The sequence below is a fragment of the Trachurus japonicus genome, chromosome 20 (assembly GCF_045865225.1).
Source record: "Trachurus japonicus isolate A0001 chromosome 20, Traja_1.0".
Taxonomy (NCBI): domain Eukaryota; kingdom Metazoa; phylum Chordata; class Actinopteri; order Carangiformes; family Carangidae; genus Trachurus; species Trachurus japonicus.
In genome coordinates this window covers 11,233,590-11,254,335 of record NC_140926.1, presented here as the reverse complement: position 1 = coordinate 11,254,335, position 20,746 = coordinate 11,233,590, and the positions used below count along the sequence as shown (strand labels likewise).

Here is a 20,746-nt window from a genome sequence, read left to right as displayed (position 1 = left end):
CCCAAAGAGAATCCCACAGTAGAACAGCATTGATCAAAAAGAGGTCAGACAGGGCTATTGAACTGCCTTCAAAGACATTCTTATTAGTTAGATGGTAACGCTGCACCCATTCATCTTCCATGGCAGAACCGGGCCCACCTCAACTACTGCAGGGCTGACACACAACAAGATGTACACATTGGAAGTAATGGAGATGGGCAATACTGCAAATGGCTCGACTAGGAAATAGTTTTGGACATCTTATGACTTTCATAAGAGTTCGTTCTAAAGTCTATAGTGAACTCTATCAGCCATAGAAATGTGCAGCAATCAGCAATAATAATGATAATATTATACTACAGTGTAATACTTTTCCACAGAGATGTGGTTGCTGTACCCCTGTGGTGTAATTGCAGTAACACAGTATCGTCAACCTCATGAATTCCAACATGCTGGTCTCCTCTCTGCCTGCATGTGTCACAAAACCATTCCCTCATCACTACTTCTCCACGATGATTCAGAGAGGAAGAACAAAACTGTTTGCCTCACTGAATTTCATCACATACAGGCAACAGGCCAGATAAATAACCCTAATCTCATACACACAGGTTCAGACACTGAGACAAAGATCTACAATATTAATCATGGGAAACATGGCACCACAGGCCACAGAAGTATTAAACACAATGTAAACTTAAGCTAAGAAAACATCTAACAGCAATCATTTTAAATGTGAAATATTACATATTGTGAATTTAAACCATTATTCAGGTCCTTCACATATTGCCCTTTATTTCTACTAAAGTGTGTTTTAAATGAAACACTGTTTTGTATGTGCAGGTTATTGTGTGTGGATTTGGTGATCGGCTCAATTCTTTGGCAGGGTCACAGTTCATCACTCATTTTAAATATCATCAAGTTGATCTGACAGCACAGCCACGTTTATTAACCTGCATCTCGGTTAATTTCAAGACAATGTAGTCAGTATACTAATACCGCCCCCTTTTTCTCTGTCTCTTGTACAGTATGCGTGTGTAATTATGCACAAGAAAAAAGGTGCTCCATGTGTGAAGTGAAAGTCAGTAAAGTATGAAATAGATTATTGAAAAATAATTTTAAGCACACTCATGAGTGTCAATCATGAGCATTTACGTAAATAGCCTCAGCAGTTGAGCAGAGAATCACACATGGCTTGTGGACCCAGTCAGCACGCACATACACATGCAAAACAAATACAGACACAAACACAGAGTCATATGCGGTCAATCTGTCTACAGTCTGGGTTGACCTTGTACCAATCTGAGAAATCCAACAGCTGTAACACACTGGTGACTGTTTCAGAGTGGCCATCGAACTTTGAGCAACTGAAGGAACAAGGAGCCATGAAGCACCGTGTGAAGGTGTACCTGTGAAAGGCTGCGTTTGAGCCGAGCATCACCTACCTACCTACGGTGTCACAAATGCCATGCTGGGACACAAATATACTGCAGTCGCTGTAAAGGTGCGCTATTATGCGTATGTGTATGTGTTCATAGTCGTGCTCTTACTGTATGTGCCACAACCTTGTTTCTTTTGGTTCACTCTCACTGCTCTAATAGTGTCAGATTTTCAGCTGCAGCAGTCAACTGTTTTCAGCCCAAAAGCTTTACAAACCTACTATAGAGTACCTGCCTAGGGCACCAAGAAGACAAAGTAAGTGACTAGCTGGTGAACATGGAGAAAAACGTAACATCTAAGGAGGCAGACATTTCTCTCAAGGAGCTATGGAAACCAAATACTGAGCTTAAACGAGAGGAAATATTGGACATTGGACTGCTGGATATCATAAATAACTGTATTCTTATAAGTCGACCTAAAATGTCACAATGTGCCTAACAAACAAATAAGAAAGCCACAAAGTCCCAACACAATTAGAATCTCAATTGTGCAATTACTGTATAATACAATATATTAATTCAGCATGAGCTAAGAACTTAAAAATGTCAAAATACATCCCTTTGTGTTAGAGTGGACCTTGCTTAAGTTGTGGTATAAACTACGGTATCCCAGTAAGCTGGACCTCTCTTGAAGTGAGGACAAAATTGATCGAAATCAAGCAGTGGCAGCTGGTGTCTACTTCTCTGGGCAAGGATATTGATGAAGATAAGTGTTATTGACAAAGCTGAGCTGAAAACAAATCGCTCAGTTCGGGGAAAATGCTGTTCCAGTCAACGCAAGGCCAACGCCTAATTGGAACTTCCCAGTCTTCTTCACCTGAACGATGCAATCTTTGTAGTGATAATAATCACTCAAATCTTTATATCTAAAACCACTGAATCCTTCCTTATCAAGGGCTCTCCCCTTATTAAGTAAGGACTGCTGAAATTGCAGGATGCTAACCCAGTTTACCAACTTTGAATATTTTGCATAATGTGTTAAAAAGCTCTAAATTTGAGCTCAAGGCATGGATGGTTCCGTATAGGACAAATCCATCCCAATGTGTTTTTCAGGTCTATGACAAGGAAATAAATTGAAATGTCAACAAGTGGTAATGAATTCTTCCAGTGAGCCAACATTGGGACAGGCTGTGCAGAATCGCAAGCCCACTTGGCAATGAAATAGACAAATGAATGGCTCATTTTTGATGTTTGATTAAGATCATACAGTGTTTTCCAAGGATGAAACATACTCTTTACTCTCAGTTTAAAGCGAAAACACACATCCCTTTACACATGGAATCCAACCCATCAATTATATCCATTTATCAGTCTGACAAGCACACAAAAGCCAGCCACACATAAACACATTCAACAACCAGAGCCCTGAGTCATACATCTCTGGATAAGAATCCAGAGTCTCTACATAACAGTCTTGTTTACAATATAACTCTCCCAATTTAAAACCACTTGATTTATGATTTGTTTGTTTGTTTGCTCTGCATATGACTTAAACAAGTATTTTTTTTCATTTATGAGCCACTGTGTGGATGTGTGTGTGTGTGTGTGTGCAGGAATTATCACTCCTACCTGTCTATGATTGCACACATGTCTAGGCTGATATTTTCAAAGGCTCCCACGGTGCCTTTTTCCACCGCATGCAAATCAGCAGGTTGATCATCCACCAGGATTGCCTGCATGCAGCCCTGGAGCGAACGCCGGGAGGGAGGGAAGAGGGTCTGCAGAAAATACCCTGAAACCAACACAAGAAACAAACAAAGCATTACACTTACATTAAAACAAAACACACATACATACTCATTCAAGCTAATGACGCAAGTGACATTTTTTATGCTTTAAATGTATCACTTTCCCTGTAACAGAAGGTTACATGGCAGCTAGTGTTTGAACCATGTGAAAGAAAGCAAAAGAAGAAAATGGTTACTTTTGATCCCGGATCTAAAACACATCATGAAAACAAGCCCCTCTGCAGAAATGGACATCAAACTTAACAACAACATCATCCTTGGCGAGGAACAACAGATTTGCCCAGTGCTAGGTTATTGTCACCTTTTATAGCCATGAGCCTTCGTCAGTCCTCTTGTTTTAGAGCTTCTCCACAAGGCCCATTAGGCTTAATACTGGTGCTAAGGCTGCAATATACTAGAGGACATATAGGTTTTACTATACAGTGTCTTTATGAGATACAAGAGTCAATGGCCCATCCAGAGGTAACACTGGGCATTGACTGGAATGGGGACAAGGCTAGGACAAAAGTGAATGCATATGGCAAAAGTGAGTGAGTGCAATAAATCTGTTTCACAAATTACCATAGATACTGTGGGTGTGCGATTTCTCTTAATGTGCAAATCTGTCATGTGCTTGAGCACAACATATGAGTGTAAAGTATATAGTACATGTGTGTGTGTGTGCATCTACAGGTGTTGCTACAGTGTACATGTGATGTAGGAGACGAGAGCCTGGGATTCAATCTTTGCCACCAGCACACAGGTCACTCATAAAACACTGCTGTTTAATGACATCTCCATCATTGTGATGTTATAAGCTGTCACAGTCTCTAGCGTACCTATCAGCCTCAAGGCCAAAGCATCAAACAGGCTTATTATAGGGGGCATATGCACTGTGTGTGTGTGTGTGTGTGTGTGTGTGTGTGTGTGTGTGTGTGTGAGTGCACCAACAGAATTGTAGTTCATGTGGCTGGTTGACAGGCCAGCAAACAGCAAAATGTGTGTGGCTGCGTGTTTGTGTTGGATTCATTCCTTTCTTCACATCTTCTGATTTTCATTTCCACCCCAAAAGTTTCTCCTGTCATCCTTGCCATCTGTCTCCTCTCCTGTCACACCTGTCTGCTGTCTTTCCAGAGGAGTGGAAGACAGACAGACAGAGAAAGGACGAGAGGGAGAAAGGGAGAGAGAGGATGGGAAACAGAGCAGACTACAGCTGGCTGGCAGCACTTTGTGTCCCCTGGATTGCATATGAATGCAAAGGAAACAGAGCCCCCCTGACAGTTTGGCAGAATGAACGGAGCTATGCATGGAACGACGGAGGGATAGATGGATGTATGTTTGTTTGTTTATTGGGTGTCACCTAATTTTAGCTCATCTACTGCTCAGATTGTATAGAAATGCTTTTTAAGACATAACTAAAAATATTCATTTTCATCAAAATTTCTATTGGAAGTTGTATTTTTTTCACTTGACACATTTTAGATTCAAAATTCATCACAAAACAGCAACGCTGGGAAATGACACTCAGTAATGTTTTTTTATCAGCAGAAAAAAAGTGAATCTTGTTGTCCCTCACCCCTATCTGCAACCCAGCATTAAAAACTATCCTAACACTTAGCCTGATTAATATTTATCTGGGCACTGCTTTATACAAATGTGCATAGAAAATGCATATTAGTTGGCAAAATAAGTGTAAGAGCAAACATATCCACAGTAGTAAATCTTTAGCTTTGGTCAAAGTGCTATGTTTTCCTTCACTGTGCCATGAAAAAACCTTGGCCAGCAGAAACCAATGTTTGTATGTTGTCTTTCCTCTCTCTTCCTGTCAACAAACCTTCAGGCAATTCTTCTTCTGTGCTTCTGGAAAATGTATCTTTGTATCATTGAGAAAACTAAAGCAATAGTGACAAAGAGAAAAGGACAGTGACCAAGATTAATGAGGTAAAGTCTAAAAGAGAAAAAATACTTGGCATAAATGTAGTCATACGTCTCTGTGCATCCTCAAGCTATCACACAGCTTCAATCCCAGTTAAGAAAGTCTGACATTTTTTTCCCAGTACAATGATGCTCTATGGTTTTAATTTGTTGTATAAACAAAAACTGTATCTCTCATAAACCCCTAAGGATTTTGAACAGCGGCAATAATCCCCCGCAGTCTTGCTGGCACTCTATCACAGCCCCCCTGTTGTGCCCAAAGAGCTTCTCTTACAACACACACTGGAAGACCAGCACTGGCTCTTTTCTACCTGAACACATCAGACAGGCATGGCTGGCTCTCCGGCTACAGAACACTTGTTTTCACATCTCAATACATTTAGGGGGATGTATCTCCTTCCAAAAGAAGCAGGCTGGAAATCAGCCAAAGTGCTCAGAGGGAAAAAAATAAACAAATATACTGAGGATGCAACTCTACACATATTCAGAACAGACATAAATTGTTGCCAAAAACAATATGTAGACTCTCACAAAATCCAAATTAACATCAAGAAAAAACTGTGCTTATCTACTGACAACCTGCTGCTATTTCTCCCTGAGCTATTTCCCTTAACTGTAAGAAACAGTAAAACTCCTACAGCACCTTATGGGGCACATTCAAAAGGGCTATAAAATCTATGCATGTCAAACATTATATCACACTTGTCAAGGATGATATGTAGCACCCATGACAGATGTGCACATACAGTACATGTATGTAAACATATGCCCACATACTGAAAGGAACACATACAAGCCACACAGGCTGCTCTTTGATACAGTACAGTATATGTGGGCATCACATTCTCGTGACTAATTCTTTAAAATGAAGAGTAAGAGGTGCCGCTGCTTGGCATGACTGGAACATACTATATTACTATAATCATGAATATATCGCAAGCATTAACTACAAAGTATGCGTTTAAAAAAGTTTCTTAGTTCTTTCCAGTAAAATTAGAAAAACGCACATAAAGCAGTAAGTACATAAACCAAATGGAGTCTAAGCAGCATGAAAACAGTTTATTTTAAAATGTCACAAAGGTTTTGCATCATGACCTACTGTGGACTGAAATGAAAAAGCAATAATATATGAGAATGTCATTTATTCATGCATGTAAATAAATGTGGGAGAAAACATGACGAAGAAGCAATGAGCTCATAAATGCAGGGTTATAAATTTGGCTAAGAAGTGGAGATTGTTTAACTAATAAAGTAAATGCGGCACACTCTCTTTTTGTTCACAGTTGACAAACAGCAGGGTGCTTCAGGGTGGAACATCCCATAATTGACTACTTTCCCATTAGTATATCCATTTGTCCCCTGTTCCTGCAGAGAAAAGAGCATGACTTTATGGTCTTGTGTTTGTGCTTGTGAGTGTCCATCTGTCTTCCCTCTTGAGAAATTCAATTTGAGGATGTCTTGTGTCAGTCATTTACTAATTTCTCTAAGCGCAGCGTCAGGAGTGAGAAACTACTCCCCGTAAAATAGGCTTTGGGTTCAGGAGACTGCTTCTAAAAGCAGACGCTGGAAGGATAGAGGGGTGGAGATGAGAGGGGAGGAGATGAGGGGAGGCGAGGAAGGGGTTGACTCGGTTAAAGAGGATAAGAGGGATGAGAGGAGAGGGGAGAGGATGAGGGCCAGAAAAGAGGGACACAACATAAACTGAGGAATTGCAGGGAATGAAAGAAGCGAGGGAGAGAAGAAAACTGAAGAAAAGGAAACAGCGAGCGGAATTAAGAAAGAGCAAAGAGTTGAAGGTGATGACAGTGGTTTAAAGCCGAGTCCTTTCCTTCCGCTGACATCTAAAGTATAATATCCTGTAACTCTGTAACCTTGGGTTTAGGCAGTGCCACATGAATTTTAATGCCACAGAAACAGCAAAGCTAGGGCAGTTCTAACTAAAGCAATATTCTTAACTCACCTAACTTCAGTACCTCTGAGGTCAAAGACGTGTGTCTCAGTTAAATGTTACTCCATCTTTTCACTGGAGATGTGTCTGGCAGCCTTTTTAATTAATAAAACTAGAATTAGGGAATCATAACAGATTGTTATGTGCAGTTTTTATGTCACCCAGTAATGTTACAAAAAATTACTAAAATCATTGACAGAAATAAGGAACAAAATTAAAGAAAAGGAAATGTATTAGCTGTATAATTTGCATAGCCTTTAAACTCTTTGGGAATGGTACTTGAGCTGCATAATGTCCCATCATAGTCATCAAAATACATTAAACATAACCACTTATGCAAATTAGGCAATTTATTAAGTTAATTAAAACATTAATTTGCAAATTTTTCATGTCAACATGGTAGTCTTTATATAACACATCAATGGTATTAATATTAATGCTATCTAAAAGCATTAAGGAGCTCTGTTAGGTTTAAAAAAACAACATTTCCTTTAATTAAAAAGAATATTTATGCATAAAAGTACTTCATAAAATTCATCACATGTCACGTTTTTGTAGCAAAAGTGTCTCAACTCAGACTTGATCACCACTGGTAGGACAAGCAAACAGTAGCTTCCTTCCCTTAAATGTTATGTTTTGTGCCAGGCAGTAAAAGACCATTAACAGCCTCTGGCTAATTGTTTTTCTTGCTTCACACCTAATGGAGATAAAGTAGTTGGCCTGAAGAAAACAACAAGAAATAATGTCCCACTAGTGACATTCTCTCACCTTTAAAAGTTAAGATCACCTCTGCATTACCCACATGCACCCTCACTCATTTTCTGTTTATACGCAGACTGGTAATTATCTTATATAACACCTCAGCATGAATGCCCTTTGTGTTTGTGTAAGTGCAAAATACCTCAATAACCAACTAGCTAGTATATAACCTTATCACCCTTTACATGGATGCACTAAATCTTTCACTCTGATAAAATTACACTTAAGATTTTAAAGCAAAACACTGTGATTCTGTGTTGGGGTGTTTGTAAAGTCAGGCTGTATGATTAGTATATTCCTCCATGTGTGGCAGTCAAGCTTCACCATGATACTAATTAGTCCTAATTTAGCTTAATGTGGCAATTGGCCATGCTTAATAAACACTAAGCCACAGAGGGAGCAAAAACCTAAAATGGAGAATATGGAATGAGACGGAGAGGCAAACCCGAGCACTTCCCTGTTCCTGGATTAATTTTTCATGTAGAGCAAACACAACAATATGTTCCCTACATGCACCACAGCAAGATGAAGAAAAGACAACCTGAGAGTAGAGAGTCAACATTTTCCTGCTGTGTACAGTATATAGGGCTGTATCAGTTTACTCCAGACCAGTCTGATCTCAGATCAAGACGGCTGATGCCTTAAAGTCATGATATCTGGAGCAGATGGCTACCTGGATGACTGAGCCTACATAAATTAGTCACTGCAATTATGTGAAGCCTCATCCTGTATATAAAAGAGCATGGCTTCCTCATGATACTGCAGGATTTTTGCTAATTGTGGCACACTGACAGAACAGTCACACAGACCGTGTTGATGAGATATTGTTAGAGAGCTTTAGGACAGCTTAATGTGCTTGGCCTCTCTGACTCACCAAGCGGGATGAATCAGAGAGAGTAATTGAGGGCAAACCAAAGGCTAAACTACCTTTTGTACACTCACAACATTATTCAGTTACCTCTGCGCGGGGATGGAAATTAGCCTCTGAATGCAAAAGGTGGAGGGTTTTGAATAAATGTTCTAGATATTCTGTCTGATGTCTCTCTCTCTCTCTCAGCGTGTGTGTGAGTGGATGTGGGCTCGGGAGTTTCAGACTCTTTGGTCAAAAATGCCCACAGACATTAAACCCACATACACAAAGACTCTGATATCTTTGTTGTAAATCAGTAACAATAGGGAGGCAGGGCACTGGCAGTGACAGTGATGCTAACAAAAAAAAAAAAAAATCAATGACTTGGATTTGGATGACGCTGTATGACTCCTATTTCAAATACACGAGTGAAATCAAATCCAGTTTCAGACACAACGTAATTAGAACTAAAACAACCTGCATATATTGGACCTGTTCCATGAAATAAATTGAGTCCGAACCAAGAGTGAACCGGTGAACCGGTATAAATTCTTTCAAGGTCTCCCATATCCTGCAAGGTTGTGGTCACTCTGCACTCTTTGCCATGGCAGCCGTCACACTTGTGTTTACCAGCAGCCATCCTGCTCCTCCTTCGTCATGTCATGTAAAATCCCAGTGACAGTTGCTGCTGAAGCAGCCCACTCATTACGTCGGTCAAAAGGGAAAAAAAACCTACATGGTGCATTTCTCTGCATTGATATATATATTTATATAGTATATGCACCTATAGGTGGTTGTCTGTGTGTGAGGGTGCATACATGCAAAACCAAATGAAAGCCATTACACACAGGATTTATCCCTTTAGCATGAGGCCAATACGAAAATTATGCATATAGCACACACACTGCAAATACAAATATGTGAAATGTGTCTGTTGAGAGCCGTGTATTCCCACTGGTTGGAAACAGGTACCGACTCTGTGAGCATATGTCTCATTGTCATCCCTCCTATCAGCTACTTCTTCTCCTCTCTCCCCCTCTCTCATTAATCTCCTAGTCTTTTTATTTCCCTCCTGTTCCTACTAATGTTATTTCTCATTTCTGCTTTCTCTATTCTTCGCTGTTTTTTTTTTTTTATCCATCTTTGACTCCATTTCCCTCTTCTCCTTTCTCCCTTCCGCTCCGTCTCCTTTGCCTGCTTCAAGGGTTAAAGACATTAGAGGTCCTCTCCTCTCCACCAATATTGATTCTCAACTCAGCTTACCAAAATCAATAAATCACCAATTGGATCAAAATGGGGACTAGAAGGTGAGATGGAAGAGAGTAGAGAAAAGGAGAGAGAAAAATGAATCAAAAGAGGAAAGACAAATGAGAAAGTTCAGGTAAAAGATAAGAAATACTAAAAGTATTATTCTGTAAAACCCCACATTTGAGACGCCTTTCATAAAACAGTGAAGAAAATGAACACTTGCCTATCAAAGCCTCACAAACTTTGAGTTCATAAATAAAAAGTACAGAGTTATCATGGTTTCGGGGAAGATCCAACATCAGTGAGGACTAAATTACGATGGACAACAGAATAAAACGATCTGGATATATGTGTGTGTGTGTGTGTGTGTGTGTGTGTGTGTGTGTGTGTGTGTGTGTGTGTGTGTGTGTGTGTGTGTGTGCTCTGATCCTTATTGACTGGTCTGGGGAAATGGTTTTGCTTGATGGAGGAGACTCAGCTCAGAGAGAGAGAGGGACGGAGGCCTGATGGAGCTATCAGCCCAGACTGTTTCTCTCAGTTACTGTAATTTCATAGGTGCCCACACACCTAACAAACACACAGGCGCACACACAGACACACAACGTCAGACATGGACACTTAGATACGGACCATCTTCCTACAGACAGACAGCCGTGTCTAGCATCATTAACCTGGCGTCTTCCTAATTCAGACAGATTGCGACTGCTGCATGTGTATATATATGTGTGTGTGTGTGTGTGTGTGTGTGTGTTTTGCCCTCGGTGAGGTTGTGTGTATCTCATGGTCTAGTTGTGTCTGCCCTCTTGCTAAGTGAGCAACTTCCTAAACTCTGGCAACTGGGATATAGATTTGTAGTGAGATAAATGATTTGTAGACTTCGCACATACACACAGTTCGCATAGTTCATATTGGAAGTTTCACCAAGGCCCCTTTCACTTTTACGAAATGTTAAACTATTAAACTAAATATACTGACAAAACATTAAATATAGGTAAATAAAAACAGATGATAAACTTGTATTTTGTATAAACCTGTGTCCTTGAAAAACAGAGTCAGCTAAAAGTGAAGCAGTACAGTATTACAAAGGGCAAAGACGAGCAGTGTAATGGGCTACTGGGAGGAAGTGAGGGGTGTTGACGGTGTTGGAGTGACCCTTACCTCCCAGGTGGTAGGTTCCTCCTGTGGTGATGGTGAGAGGCGAGGTGGAGCGCACAGCAGACGCCTCGTCGCCATCTATCGTCAACATGGCAAAGTTCTCCTTGGCAACCAAACGAACTGCATGCCACTGGCCATCGTTAAGGCCTGAACCTGGAGGGTGGAGATAAAAATGTCTTAGGATGTCGCACAAACATCTTTGCACAAGTTTGAAGTTTGAAAAACAACATGTTGTACAGAAGCGAAATGCTACTTGAAAGATTTTCCAACGAAGACCACAATAATTTAACCGACTTCAATCTACATCCATTACAAAACTGCTGCACGTTCTTTCGTTTATTTGTGATCTTTACAAGGATGAAATTATGAAATGTGTCGACTCACGTTGCCTGTAACTTAACAAAAGTTCAACACTTGTGTCTTTAAAGATGACATATTATGGAAATATCACTTTTTGAAGGCCCTTTAACATATATTTGGCTGTCTGTCTTGCCTTCCGGCCCCCAAAATGTGAGAATTGACATTGGCACGGAAACCAGTCATTCTGAACAGGGCTGTTTTGAGAGTATGAAAAGAGCTGTGATGTTCGATCCTTGGGGTATTTTGACCAAAGAGTGTAACAGTTCTCTTTCATAATATTTCGTTCGATGTCTCACTATGGGATGCACGCCTCGCTGCAGCCCTCAGAAGCATTTATCTCATTACGCCAATCCTGATTGGCTGGTGAACGTGTCCGTCCGCCACAGGTAGTCCCACCTACCTTAAATAGCTCATGCGGACGGCACCACCCTCATTCAAACACCTCTTCTCACTCGGAGTATATCTCGCGTCCAGAGCTAGCTAGCTTAACTGTCCATAGACGGATCTTATTTAGCTTCTGTCGCTGGGCGCTACTAGCTTAGGACATTTTTCTGCTTCGTCGGTCACACCAGATCGAACTCAGTGCTTTCCTGCCCTCCACGGCTTGGTCAGCACTGCTCTCGACGCCCCACCACGGCTACTCGAGCACCGGGCATTAGCACACCAGCTAATTCTCGGCTTCTTCACGGTTAGCACACCAGCTAACTGCCTCGGCTCCCTGCCTGCACACCAGCTCGCACGGAATGGAGGCTAAAACCCCTCACACCAGAGGGCACGGAGACTCCGGAGCCAGACTCTGTCGCTGTGGGAATAAGATATCGAGCATGGATCCACACCAGGTCTGCTCGTGCTGTCTTAGGCTGGAACACGCCCGGGCGGCCATCGAGGTCCCCGGCTCGTGTCAACACTGTGCGGTGTTCACCATCAAGAGTCTCCGCAGACGACTAGCCCGCCAGGCTAGCCTGTCTGGACATGACCCCTATCTCTCTTCCGACGGCGCCGCCGTCGAGGGCGAAGAGGAGGTGGGGGTCGCTGCGGTGGCGACACCGGAGGCTAGCGCCAACTGGGGCTCCCAGCTCGAGCTAGCCGCGGTTCCCCCGCTGGAGGAAGACGTCCTGGATTTGGACTATGGGGAAGATGATGATGGCGCCTTGGATCTCCTCATATCAGAGGATGAAGAAGAGGACGACATCTTCATCACGCCGGCTCGGGCTGCAAAGCCCGCTGCTTCCGTCGACTCTCGGGATGGAGACGAGAGTAGCACACCAGCTTCTCCCTCCCCCAGCTCGGACATGCTCGACGTGTGCAAACGCGCTGCTGCCCGGCTGGGCATCCCCTGGCCCGCTGTCGTAGCTGAGACCACCAGATCACGCTACGAGGGGAAGAAATTGCCCTTGGCCAAGAGCGCGACGAAGCAACTTCTCCCCGTCTTCCCGGAGCTGCTGGAGGAGGTGGCGCGCTCATGGAGAGACCGCCCCTACAGCAGCCGGAGCCCGGTTCCCGGGGCCTCGTCCCTCGACTGTGAGGCGATGGAGAGCCTGGGTCTGCTCCGCATGCCTCCGATGGAGCCACTTGTTGCAGCTCACCTTCATCCCCAGCTGTCAGCGGTGTCCTCCCGGAGCCCCAGCCTGCCGTCCAAGTCCGACCGCTTTCAGTCAGCCCTGACTGAGAAGGCGTACAAGGCGGCGGCGCTCTCGGCCAGAGCGCTCAATGTCCTCTCGCTGCTCACGGCTTATCAGGCTGAGTTGTGCGAGGATGTTGTGCAAACTCAGGACCCAGCTGCGTGGGAGGAGATACCGGTCATCACCGACCTGTGTCTCCGTGTCCAACGCTGCGCGGTCCAGGCCACGGGAAGAGCGATGGGGACCATGGTTCTGCAGGAGCGGGCGCGGTGGCTCAACCTCGCCAGCCTGTCGGACAGAGAGAAGGACGACGTCCTGGACATGCCCATTGTCCCGGAGGGGATTTTTGGTTCCGCCCTAGCATCAATGCAACGACGGTGTGAAGCCAAAAAGAAGAAAGACGAAGCTCTCCAGCTCTGCCTCCCTCGCAAGCCCCCAGCTCCCTCTCCACCTGCGCAGCGTAAAACCTTCGCGCAGGCTGCTTCCCAGGTTTCGCAGTTCAAAATACCGAAACATCCGAAGCCTCAGCCCGCCCCGCCGCCCGTACCCGGTCGGTCCGGCTGGTTCAAGAAGCCCTCGGCCCCAGCCACAGCTCCGCCGGCACAGCCCGCGCAAGCTACCAGCAACCAGGCCAGGAAGAAGAAGAGAGCGGCCTGACCGCCCCTCTCGTCACCGGTGATGCAGCTGGAAGTTCCCCGTTCTCCAGCTCCACCTGTTTGGCTTCCGAGCGTGCACTCCGGGGCCCTCCACGCCCCCATCTCCCAGCTGCCACGGACCGTGCCAGAGCAGACCGGGAGAGACGGACATCTGACGGCAGAGGGTTTAGCGGTTGCCCCTCTCTCATGTCCACAAGCACGCACACAAACACAAGTTTTCATAAAGAAAATAAAAAGTGTCCCGCTGTCGCATCCAGGCCGAGTGCCGAGGGCGCAGCTAATAAAAGCCAAAACTATAAAAATAAACAGCGCGGTGGCGACACCTGCTGTCCCCCCCCGGGGAAAAGCCACGGCTTTTCCCGGGGCGAGGGCAGTGAGGTCCCCGTCACTGCGTTGTCCTCCCGGGCCAAAGTGCACTGCACCGCCCGGAGGCCATGTCAGTCTTCCACCACGAGAGGGCGCCACCGCACCGCGGTTGGGACCTCTCATGGTGGAGGAGCTGCAGCATGTCTCACCTCTCTGCCGCAGGTGGGAGAGGTGGGCCGCGCTCGCAGCTTCGCCCTGGGTGTTGAGGACGATTTCGAGGGGATACAGGCTGCAGTTTGCTGCTGTTCCCCCTCGATTCGCCGGCATAATACACTCCCAGGCCCAGGGAGAGTCAGCTCGTGTTTTGCAGGAGGAAATCCTCTCACTGTTAAACAAAGGAGCAATCTGTGTAGTTCCTCCCGCACAGTGTCAGAGCGGTTTTTACTCCAGGTACTTTCTGGTCCCAAAACGGGGGGGGAGTGGTATTCGCCCTATCCTGGATCTACGTGCTCTGAACAAATTTCTCAGGAAATACAAGTTCAGGATGCTCACACACGCATCCCTGCTGCGCCTGGTGCGACAGAACGATTGGTTCACTTCTGTCGATCTGAAAGACGCGTATTTCCACATTCCAATATATCCTCCCCACAGAAAGTATCTGAGGTTCGCTTTCCAGGGGACTTGCTACGAGTACCGCGTGCTCCCATTCGGTCTGTCTTTAAGCCCGAGGGTGTTCGTGCGGTGCACGGAAGCGGCGATAGCCCCGCTGAGACAGCAGGGCATTCGCTTGGCCACATATCTGGACGATTGGCTGCTTTTGGCACAATCGAGGCAGGAGGCCATGGCGCATACGCGTATTCTCACACGGCACCTATTCGACCTGGGTTTTGTGATAAACGCGGAAAAGAGCATGCTGTCCCCGACACAGGACATAATCTTTCTGGGATTATCCCTGGACTCGGTGATTTTCACGGCGCGCCTCTCGGCGGAGCGAGTGAGAGCTTTCAGGACATGTCTCGCGCTTTTCCATCCAGGCAAATCTGTTCAATTCAGATTGTGTCTTCGATTACTCGGACTGATGGCGTCAGCCATTCTCGTGGTTCGTCTCGGTCGCCTCCACATGAGGGAATTCCAGCTTTGGGTGGCCTCATGCGGGCTGGATCCCGTGCGTGATGGCGCACGGAGAGTGTTGGTCACACCGGGGTGCGTCAGGGCGCTGCGCCACTGGCGAGCCCCGTCCTTTTTGACCCGCGGGGTACCCATGGGCTCTGTCCTGTCCAGGAAGGTGGTCACTACGGACGCCAGCCTGACAGGATGGGGCGGAATTCACGAGGGCCGGTCAGTGAGGGGCCGCTGGAGTGTGGACCTCCAGCGGTCTCACATAAATTTTCTGGAACTTTCAGCGGTGTTCCTCTCCCTGAAACACTTCCTTCCGTCTCTCATGGGCCATCATGTCCTGGTGAGGACGGACAATACGACAACGGTAGCGTACATCAACCGCCAAGGGGGGTTGCGCTCTCGTCAGTTGCACATGCTGGCACGCAGACTGATCCTGTGGAGCTGCGGTCGTCTCCTCTCCCTGAGGGCGACGCACGTCCCGGGAGCTCTGAACACGGGCGCGGACCTGTTGTCCAGGGGCGCGCCGGTATACGGGGAGTGGACTCTGCACCCGGAGATTGTGGAACAGATATGGGCCCGTTATGGCCGGGCCGCGGTGGATCTGTTCGCGTCAAGAGGAAACGCGCAGTGCGCGCTGTTTTACTCTCTGCGCAACCTGGATGCTCCCCTCGGCATAGACGCACTAGCGCACGTCTGGCCGCACGAGCTTCTTTACGCGTTCCCTCCCCTGGCCTTGATACCCCCCACTCTATCCAGAGTGAGGGACCACAGCCACGCGCTGATTCTGATAGCTCCGCATTGGCCTGCGATGCATTGGCTGGCGGAGATATATCGGTTGCTGTGCGCGCAGCCCTGGCAGCTCCCGCTGCGCAGGGACCTGTTATCACAGGGGGGGGGGGCGGTTTTCCACCCGCACCCAGAACGCCTGGCGCTGTGGGCTTGGCCCCTGAGTGGTTCAATTTGTCAGCTGTGGGACTCCCACAGCGTGTGATTTCCACTATACAAAGTGCTCGAACCTCTTCCACTAGGTCTCTGTATGACTGTAAGTGGAGAGTGTTTGAGGACTGGTGTCACAGAAACGGCCACGTTCCTTTTCAGTGTCCAGTGGGGGTGATATTGTCATTCTTGCAGGACCTGATTGACAAACGAAAAGCCTTCTCCACAGTTAAAGTGTACTTGGCAGCTATAGCCGCCTGTCACGTGGGGTTTGGGAAGCAAACAGCGAGCCAGCACCCGCTGGTTTGCCGTTTTATGAAGGGAGCGCGCAGGCTTCTCCCCGTGTCCAGACCGCTGGTGCCACCATGGGATCTGGCTGTGGTTCTGGAGGGACTCAAGGGTCCTCCTTTTGAGCCGCTGGAGGGGGCAGGCTTGAAACACCTGTCTCTCAAGACAGTGCTGTTACTGGCTCTGGCTTCGGCTAAACGGGTTAGTGACATCCATGCGCTTTCGGTGCATCCATCATGCACTCAGCTTTTCCCGGGGGATGTGAGGATGATTTTGAAGCCCAACCCGGCCTTTGTGCCTAAGGTGGTGGGCTCATGTTCTCCTATTGACCTTGTGGCTTTTGCTGCCTCACCTGGAGAGCAGCGGTCGCATGCGTTATGTCCAGTCCGTGCAGTGCGCACTTACATGGACAGGACTAAGGGTTTCAGGAGGAGCGATCAGCTGTTTGTCTCCTGGGCTAATCCTCATAAGGGGAAACCTGTCACAAAGCAGCGCCTGTCCCACTGGGTCGTGGAGGCAATTGCTTTGGCTTATACGAGTCAGGGTTTGCAGCCGCCTGCGGGTCTGCGGGCGCACTCGACTCGGGGCTTGGCTGCATCCTGGGCCTTATTCAGGGGAGTTTCTGTTCAGGACATCTGTGCTGCAGCGAGTTGGTCCTCGCCTCTCACTTTTGTCCGTTTTTATATGCTGGACGTCTCCGCTCCGTGCGTGGCACGCGCGGTTTTGCTGTCCTGATTGGAACAGAGTACCTTTTTCCCTGTGGGTGGTGGACGCTCGATAAGCTTGTCTGGCAATACGGGAGCAACCATATCCCATAGTGAGACATCGAACGAAATATTATGAAAGAGAACTTTAGGTTATTTACATAACCCCGGTTCTCTGAGTAATATGAGTGAGATGTCTCACCAGACCACCCTTCTTGCTTGGGCGAGTGAGAAGAGGTGCTTATCTTGAATGAGGGTGGTGCCGTCCGCATGAGCTATTTAAGGTAGGTGGGACTACCTGTGGCGGACGGACACGTTCACCAGCCAATCAGGATTGGCGTAATGAGATAAATGCTTCTGAGGGCTGCAGCGAGGCGTGCATCCCATAGTGAGACATCTCACTCATATTACTCAGAGAACCGGGGTTATGTAAATAACCTAAAGATATGTCTTTAAGATACCGGGGAACTATTTTAACTTGTGGAAAGGGGGCACAATATGTCTCCTTTAACTGTTCTCCTATAACAAAGTTAAGTTTGCCACAGAAGAATATACTGTAAAGCATCATTTAATCTGACTGGATTTAAGGAAAAGACAACTGGATGACTCATGAGTGAGAGGCATGTGGGTGGTAAATGAGGAAATAACATTTCTGTCTGTGATGTGTGGCAATTTTTTTTTTCTCACACTTTACCTTCTGGTTTGTAATACAGCTGTTTTTCTTCTTCTCTACAGTAATTGCACCCTTGTATTTTTTTCTCTCTTATGCCTCCATCTCAGCATCCTGGCAATATGGCTTTGGACAGAGCTGATATTAACGGATCTTCCACCCACCTCCACCACAATTTTCCTCACATACTTCACATATTCTCAAATGTATGCTGACTGATTCTTTGTCTCTTTTATTCGGTTCTCTCTCTCCTTACTTCGCTCTCCTCCTGTTCTAGTCGAGTGCAGCTTCCAGTCTCAGGGCCCCTTTGTCTCAACTCCATTAACTCTCAGAGAACCCACTACGCGTCTGAGTACCCGAGTGCATGTATGTGCGTTCTCTATCTGTGCATGCAAGCATTGAGCACTCTGTGCAAGTGTACAAGTCTGAAATGTGGTGTGATGTCTGCATATGCCAGTGTAGTGTGTGTATGTGTGTGTGCATATGAGTTTTGTGTTCTGCTTTTCTCTCTCTTCCCTTGTAGCTGTGCTCCATTAAATATGAGTGATGTTTTGGAAAGGGACATTACTACAGGAGCCGAGAGAGAAGCCAGCTCACTCTCATCACCCTCTCCTCAATACATCACCTCTTACTGACACCAATCTCTATTCATCCTTCGCTCCCCGCCTCACTCTCTATCCCTGATTCTTTCTTTCATCTCTCTGTCTTTATTTCCTTTCTTGTGTTTCTGAATTTCACTTTTTCTGTCTTTATATTCCTCTCCTCTCGTGGCCATCTGCTGCAGTGACCGTCTTTTTCAATTTGGCTCAGCTCGCTGCTTCACTGGCTATAATACATCGAAAGTGAGGACACTGTTGTGCAGTTCAAGGCGCGGTCACGTGCAAATCAGTCTCGGCAGACTGGATATACTCATGGATCTGCATGCAAGTCGATACATATGTTCCCTAGCATCCTGTCTCTGTCAATACATTTGACCCATGTGTAAGAGTGTGCAAGCTTCAGTTTTCAGTCTGAACTGTCTAAAAGAGACACTTTTACATTGTTTACTTCCTCCTGGTACTGTATGCACGTCAAGACCACAGATTTCATGTGAGGAAGAGGAAGAAACTAAGACCCTAGATGGCCATCCACTGAGGGCTGTGGCCACTGAGGCCTTGTTCAGGGTTACACTGCTTAAATTCACTCTGTGTGGGACTAAAATACAATGATACTGTTAAATATTAAATGCATTAGAGCAACTTGAAACATCATGAGCTGGTGGAGTAATAAAGAGAGCAAATGGGAGAATGTGTCATGGTGACGACCAAAAAGCAAGTTCTGGTAAAAAGCGACCTTGATGTGCTCCTTCTCTGACAATCACATTTCTGTCTATACACTGGTTTGATGTAATCACCACCAAGCTCTCTGCACCACCCCGTCCTTTTCTATAACCTCTTGAATGTAATGGAAAATAGATACTGTGTAACCTTGTGTCCCCTCATCTGTTTTACATCACCTGCAATAGCTTTGAATGATGAGCTTATCAGTGATAGCAGTGTTATTGAATCTTCACACTCATTGCACACACATACACACACACACAAACATACACAAGTGCCTGCTGAAACACACAAACAAATAGGTGGTGCGGTCTCCCTCTCTTTTTCTGTTACCCACCCTAAACGCACATGCTCAAACCACGCACATGCCAGCTGTCTGCCACAGATAAAAAGAGCACAGATAATGGAGAGTAGAAGAAGGAGGAAGAGAATTGTTCAGATTAGACCAGATAGGGTTATTTCATGGCTTGCTCTGGGATTGTCATTCATATGGAGGAGCCTGATAACAAGGTGACGGGCTGACCAGTCACTTTATCGTTTTTGTTTTGAATAAATTGCAAATTATGGGAAAACACACTTGCATGATCTTGAGCCCTTACTTTGAATATTAAAAAAAAGAAAAAGGAAAAAGAAAAAGTGGCGAGAGTCCTCCCAACTGACCAATAACCCATTAAAACAAGTGAAAACTTGTTTACTGGGTTGATTTCACATAATGAATAATGAAATGAGGATGTTATTATATCATCATATGATTTTTAGGATGCCATTTGACATTTATAACTTGTCCCTTTCTCTAAGCAAAAAACAACTTTTACATAACACATTCAGTTCTCAACTACATGTAATGGTGTGATGGTGCACTAACTCAGTGGCTTACATTATACACTAACTTTTCTTAGTGCACATAACACACATCTTAAAGTTGCATGTACAGCTACTGACCAGTGTTGAGCTCCATACTATGCCAGATGCCAGGCTGCTGTATGGAGCCAGGCAGGCTGCATATCACATCAAGGCATTGATCTATGCATTATATGAGATAAATGTAAGTCAGACAAATTGAGTTTAGTCCGATTCTCTATTTTTTTTTTTAAAGCGTAATGCTGTGGGTAGGGTGGCTGATGGATAAACTGTCTGTTTATTCAGACAGTTCAAAGTACAGAGTATGTCTGGAAATTAATCATATGTCGTAAATCATTATTTGCCTAAGAGTTACATGCTTATTTGTTTAAGGACAATTTGGACAAGAAGAACTGAATCGATTATAAAACTGTTACACAACACATCAGAGCACAAAAACAAGTTTCCCATTACAACCAGCTGCATAAACATGATACCATTTGTAGAAATAAGATAAATAATGATACTAATGAGAATTAGATCTTTTGCCCACAGCCAGTGGCGGACTGGCACCAAAAAGAGGCCCTGGCATTTTTGATATACACACACACACACCTTACGCGGCTGTTGTGGCATTTGCCCATATTGCCCTATGGCCAGTCCGTCCTTGCCCTTACTAACTATGGTCAGTAGCAGCCACCTCCTTTCAACTCTGCACATATAAAGAGAGTCACTTGTGCTCCATCTTACACAATTTATTTTCCTACAAGGAATTTCTAGAGGTTTTACAATGGGGCGTCCTGTGCTGGTGGTATTGCTCCTCTGTCTGTCTGGGACATGGGCTCAAGCAGAAAGTGAAGGTGCTGCCCAAGGTTTTGAGAAGGGTGGT

At 45.5% G+C, this 20,746-nt stretch overlaps 1 protein-coding gene across 2 annotated transcripts in view; it reads right to left on the bottom strand.

Annotated features, from left to right (window-relative positions):
- Window positions 1-20,746, bottom strand: part of cntnap2a (contactin associated protein 2a) — a 316,348-nt gene that overhangs the window by 111,978 nt on the left and 183,624 nt on the right. For both annotated transcript variants that reach the window (XM_085763401.1, XM_085763400.1), the window contains exons 10-11: window positions 11,041-11,190; window positions 2,985-3,147 (exon numbers count right to left, since the gene is read on the bottom strand). In XM_085763401.1, coding sequence (XP_085619527.1) covers window positions 2,985-3,147; window positions 11,041-11,190 — 313 coding nt within the window. The remainder of the gene's footprint in view (window positions 1-2,984; window positions 3,148-11,040; window positions 11,191-20,746) is intronic.